This window comes from Dermacentor andersoni, chromosome 1 (genome assembly GCF_023375885.2).
Source record: "Dermacentor andersoni chromosome 1, qqDerAnde1_hic_scaffold, whole genome shotgun sequence".
Taxonomy (NCBI): Eukaryota; Metazoa; Arthropoda; class Arachnida; order Ixodida; family Ixodidae; genus Dermacentor; species Dermacentor andersoni.
The window spans coordinates 172,865,155-172,871,154 of NC_092814.1; the positions used below are offsets into that span (position 1 = coordinate 172,865,155).

General features: G+C 42.6%; 1 protein-coding gene across 5 annotated transcripts in view; it reads right to left on the reverse strand.

The window, feature by feature from the left end:
- LOC126547306 (uncharacterized) overlaps positions 1–3,811 on the reverse strand; it is a 94,575-nt gene extending 90,764 nt beyond the window's left edge. For all 5 annotated transcript variants that reach the window (XM_055062768.2, XM_050195270.2, XM_050195269.2 and 2 more), the window contains exon 1: positions 3,575–3,811. In XM_055062768.2, the coding sequence (XP_054918743.1) occupies positions 3,575–3,782 (208 nt within the window). In that variant the 5' untranslated portion in view covers positions 3,783–3,811. The remainder of the gene's footprint in view (positions 1–3,574) is intronic.
- Between the last annotated feature and the right edge of the window lie 2,189 nt (positions 3,812–6,000).

The window sequence follows — 6,000 nt, forward strand, 5'->3', positions numbered from 1 at the left end:
TTTCATCTCTTCTTAATGGCTATGCTTTCATTAACTTCGATTTGTTTTCCTGTTTGAGCAAAATACTTCATACTGTATAATTACATAACATTACTTAAGTTTACTTATGTGTACATATTGCTGTTTTGTGCTTTCTTTGGCATTTACTTGGTGTACTTATCTATGTTTTTAAAATTGTATAAGTTTCAGTACAGCCTCCCTGCTGAACATTGGGTTTGTAAACTTGTCAAGCTGCCCTGGCGCAGCTTTTTTTTACAACCCCTCCATCTGTACTGCAAGATGGAAAAATAAAATTGAAATTCAAATTGAAGCATCCCAGCTGCTTCCAACATCACAGCTCCTTGCAACATTACGTTTAAACCCTCATAAATGAAGATAATGATTATGATGAATTCACCCACTTCTAGGGGCTCAATGTAACAACAGGGCACTGTGGCATTTAAGTGAAGACCAATTTTGAGCACTCCCTATGCAAACATTAGTTCAGTTGTATGGCATGGGGTTGCTAGGTCATGAGAAGGGTTACACTGCAATGGAGCTAATAAAGTGAAAATCAGACATCCACCTGTTCGTAGCAATTGCTACAAAGGAAACCCATAAGGTTTTCTCGAAAGAAAAGCCTCGCAGGTGGAAGAAAAATTTGTTCCAGACCAGGACAAATTTTTCTTCCAACTGCGAGACTTTTCTTTCGAGGAACCCGTATGGGTTTCCTTTGTAGCAATTGCTAAGAACAGGTGGATGTCTGATCTTCCCTTTATTAATTACTTCTCTCCACCTTGCGGGTTTCCGCAGAACTATCACGTCAAACTCTTGCAATGGAGCTGCTTAGCACAGCCATTAACTCCGGGCTGCTGAGTCTGCATTATTTTTTTTTTCATTTGAAAGTTTGCCCTGTAACATAAAACAGGTGAATTATCTCAGGTGTACATATATGCTTGTTCTCTTCAATGAAGTCCAGCAGGGACCTAAAAAAGTTTATTGAAACAAGGTTGCGTGTTTACTAAATAAAGGAAGAGAAATGATAAGAAAACAAATTGGATTTTGGTACAGGCAAAAGCAAACAAAGAAATGTGCAAGTATCTGAAAATAAACAAACAGAAGAAGAAGGGTTGCAGGATTGCAAAAAGGTGGAGGAAGGTGACTGGACAACACGCACATGAAGCAAATCAAGAGCATTGATGGAGGAGTATGGTCAAACTCGAAGTACAAGGAAGGTGAACAGAACATCTTGCATAACAATTCAAAGAATGGCAAGGGTGTTAGAAGTGCTTGGCAGGTAGGGTGGGCATCAAGGGACCTCTACTATGGTTCAACATTCAGACCTTTTGCTGTTAGTAGCGTACAGGAAAAATTCAATTGTGGGGTTTAACATAATAAAACTGCACAGTGGCTATAAGGAATGCCGGTGGTAGGCCTCGGATTAATTTTGACCAGTTGGGGTCCTTAGATACATGGCCGTTTTTGCATTTTTCCACCATCAAAATGCAGTCACTGCAGGCAGGACTCAAAAGCATGACCTTGTGCTGAGCAACAGAAGACCATAAAGTAGTGTACAGGGGAAGTACAGAATGTTGCATGAATAAGAACACCAGGTAGATGCAACTCTTCCAGCTAAAATCACTGGCTCCTTCGCACACAAATATAGCATGGAGGTGGCATTCCACAGTGGATGCATTACAATACATCATTAGGGGCATAACATTACCTAGAGCGATGCCGAACAGAAAGTAGAATTTGCAACAATAGAAGCCTGGTGCATCTGTTTCACTCATAGCCTACAGTTTCAGCTTCACGATGACAGATGGCACCACCACTCAGTTCGTGCAAACTCCACACAATTTCCTTGGCATTGCAGTAGATGGTGCAAACTATGAATTTATTCTTGATGAAACAGACAACTAATGCACTCAAACAAGGTATGAAAATACATTCACTGCAGGAAGTCACCTTTTTGAGCAATCTGGTTGTGAATGAGCCAGCGGTTTAGCTGGATGGGTCCTGTATGCCTGGCATGCCTATGTACGTAACGTCGATTACGCTGGAAATTATTATGCAAGTGACATTACCTGCTGTGAGATACAGCAAAAGGAAATTTCCGGACAAGAAAGGCTTGCAGATCCCCAGAAGTGGAAAGTTACCTATGCAAAGACTTAACACAAAAAACATGAAATTTGGAAGGACAACTCAGTTCAACAATTTGATGAATTTGAATTTGGTGGATAAGTGAGGCAACCTGAAAAGAGCAGCGACCAGGAAAATCCAAATCCAGGCAAGATATAAAAATTGTAAAGCTAGGTTTGTTCGATTCAGAAATGGTGTACGGTACCTCAAACAAAGAGGTGCAGTAGGTGCCAGTTAAGGTGTGCCGGGCTGCACCCACTCACTGCAAGGTTCAAGGGTGCACTGTATCGCAGCGGCACCTTGCCTTGCACTCCATTCAATCGAGCACGGGGATGTAGGGGGCACCACTGCACCTCGGGGAATCGAAGCCTCAGTGCAGTGCACCGTTATAGGTGCAGAGTAACTTGGCTGAATCAATTAATCCTGCTAATTTAAGGTTTCTGCGCAATGTAAGACACTAGCCACATTTAAATGCAAGTTAAAGAAACGGTTGGACCAGTAAGTGGAGTTTTTCTGAACATTTAAACTATCCAATTAGCTAAAATTAGAACGCGGAGATAGATATGTATTACAAGGAAAGGTAGAGAATGACTGCATCCAATGTGTGGTCAAAGTTGCAGGCATATATATAATTTTGTAGCCGAAGTTCAAGAAAAAAAGAAAAGACAGCTTGTCTGGTTACGCTACGAGATGAAGTGAGGCGTGCATTGGCAAAAGGTAACAATCAGCTCCAACAAGAGAAAAAATAATTTGAAACACCAAGATACTCTGGATAAACAGCAGCCGAACACTCGGCCTGGGGCCAACGTTCCGACATAGGATGTCATCAAGAGGACCCCCAGCCTAGAGCTGTTACAACAAGCCGTGACGAAGACAAGTTCTGTTGCAGAAGTTTTGACTCGAGGCTGGGTGTTTTAGTTTAGCCACTGCTGATCGTGTCTCCATCTTCCCGAGACCCATCTGCCTTGTAAGTTGTGGAGTATATGAATGACAGGGAGAAGTGGAAGAGTAACATGAAAAATATACCAAATAGACCCCCATATAGAAATGGGTCAAAGGTGAGGGAGATGTTACCTTGAAGATATTCCACCTGGCAGCCTTTACAGCATGTGGAACAAACGTTATTTTCAATCGGGATAAGGGATGATGAGAGCTTAACTGAAGGTAGCGGAAATATGATGTAATGAGGATGACGTATGCAGAAAAATACGAAAGCAAGGTTGATATATTTAAAAGTAGCATGCGAGAATTGGGTCCTTAGCTAATAACACGAGTGCTCAGCTTAATAATTTCATCCCTGCCTGCGACTACAGATAACCTTTAATATCGCAGACAGGCAAAAAGTACGACCCCAAAAGACACTTGAAACGCGTCTGCACAGATGTCACTAAAAAACAACACATTTTTAGTGCAGTAGAGCTACGATAGGAAACGCGCTATTTAATATGCATACCTTTTGGCTTATCGTCTATGACAAGAAGACATTTCCGACGAGTTTGGTGCACATTCTGGCCACAAGTAATTAAATCCCCGAGCTCATTTGGAGCGTATTCAGATGAGGACGTGCTACGCGTATTAACAAAGCGCTGAAAGGAAAACGGGTTGGCATCTTCGCTGGTAGCATTCCGTTCATCCAATTCATTATCGCTGGGAGCCGCCATATGCCAGCAGTTGTCATAGAGTCACAATACAGTTGTGGATGGGTGGATGGCGGCTACACCCTTTGTAACGGGCAGCGGCTGGCGCCACCTAGCCTTTTGCTCCCCCTTCTATTTTTTTCTTTATATCCCCTTCTCCTTAAACTAGTTTTCACTACCCTCCTCCCCCCAAAATAAATATCTAAAATAGTATAGAAAACATTAGCTCCCCGAATTATGGTATTATCTCTCCCTTGACTTCCTCCACCAATCCTCTAGCCTCCCCTTCGTTACTGCCACTATGGTGTTCTAGAAGTACTGCCACTCTTTACTCGTCTATTTGCCGTCGTTCCCCGGGAAAACCCTTCCATATCTGTCACTGTTCCCTCAGCCAGAGTCGGGCGAAGGTCTGTGCACCTCAGCACTATATGCTCTGTGGTCTCAATTTCGGCTCCGCAAGCTGTGCACAAAAGGTCCACGTCTTCAAATTTAACCCTGTATGTTTTCGTTCTCAAAACCCCCGTCCTAGCTCCGAATAATAGTGAGCTGCCCCGCGAGTTATCAAATAAGAGCTCTCTCTTTATCTCCTGTTTTTGTGTCCTATACATAGATAGCGCTGGCTTTCCGAGCATATGTTCTTTCTTCCCACATTTTTCTTTCCGTCTCCTTTACCTCCTTTCCCACACTAGAACTACGTTGGACCCCCTCCCACGGCTGTTGGTATCTAATCCTCAGCTTCCTAGTTCTAAGTGTCCACTTTGTGTTCAAACTTTTCATGTACAGATATTTGTACACTTTTCCCGCCCACCTTTTTTCCCCCAGTGCTGGGAGTCTGTTCATATTTTAGCTTACTTATTGCCTCTCTACCTTCGAATGACATCCATCCCATGTCCCCCTGCACTCCCTCATTAGGGGTGTTCCCGTGCGCTCCTAAGGCCAACCTGCCTACACTTCTCTGTCTTGTTTCCCATGCATGCCTGAACTTCCGATTTCATGCACAGTACTGAATTGCCGAATGTGAGGCCAGGTACCATAACCCCTTTCCATACCCCTCTAACCACCTCATACCTATTATAGTTCCATAGTGCCTTGTGTTTCATTACAGCTGAGTTCCTTTTCACTTTTTCAATTATAATTTTTTCATGTTCTTCAAAGTACTTTTTGCCCTCGTTTAGCCATATGCCCAAATACTTGTATTTTTCAACATGATCAATCTTAGTGCCTTGTATTTCCAATGGTTCCCCCCTTTCTTCATTGTATACTATTATCCCAGACTTCTCTCTACTGAATTGCAGTCCCAATTTTTCTCCCTTTTCTCCACATATCCTGATTAGTTCCTGTAGCCCTACTCGGGTGTCAGCAAGCAGTACAATATCATCTGCATACACCAGTCTGGCTAGTACTTGACCTACCTTCTGCCCTTCCAGCATATAGCTTATGTTGGTTCCTATTGTGCTCTGTTCTAGCCTCTTTTCCATTTGGCTCATGTAAATCATAAAAAGCAGGGGCGACAATGGACAGCCCTGCTTGAGACCTCTTCTTATTTTAGCTGGCTTTGTAGTTTCCCCCTCCCATGTTATCTCTACCTCATTATCTGTATAAACTTGTAGGAATCCAATCACCTTTCTATCTAGACCATATTCCTTCAACTGGCTTCATAACTTTTCTCGGTTTACATTATCATAGTCTCTAATGTCTAAAAAAGCTATCCATAGCGGTTTCTGCCTGGCTGCCGCTATCTCTATGCACTGTGTTATAACAAATAAATTATCATCTAGCCTTCTGTTCCTTCGAAATCCATTCTGCAGCTCTCCCAAGATCTCTTCACGTTCTGCCCATTCCTCCATTCTCATTTTCACCATCTGCATTGCTACTCTCTATATGACTGATGTGACAGTTATTAGCCTGTAGGATTTAATGTTGTCCTTGCTTCCCTTACCTTTGTAAACTAATATCATTCTGCTTGTTTTCCAGTCCTGTGGAACATCTCCCCCTACAACTATTTGTTCAATAAGTTGTCGTAATTTTAATTTACTTTTCTGGCCTAATATGCTTATCAATTTCATAGGTATGTCATCAGGTCCTGTCGCTGTTCCCACGGGTACCTTGTGTTCAATTCTGTCTCATTCCTTACTTGTCATCCCTCTGTTCTCCTCCTCTAATTCTGTCCTGCTGTTGTCATTGTTCTCCATTTCGCTACCCTCTGGCTCTGCAAATGCTGCCTCTATCGTTAACCTAATAT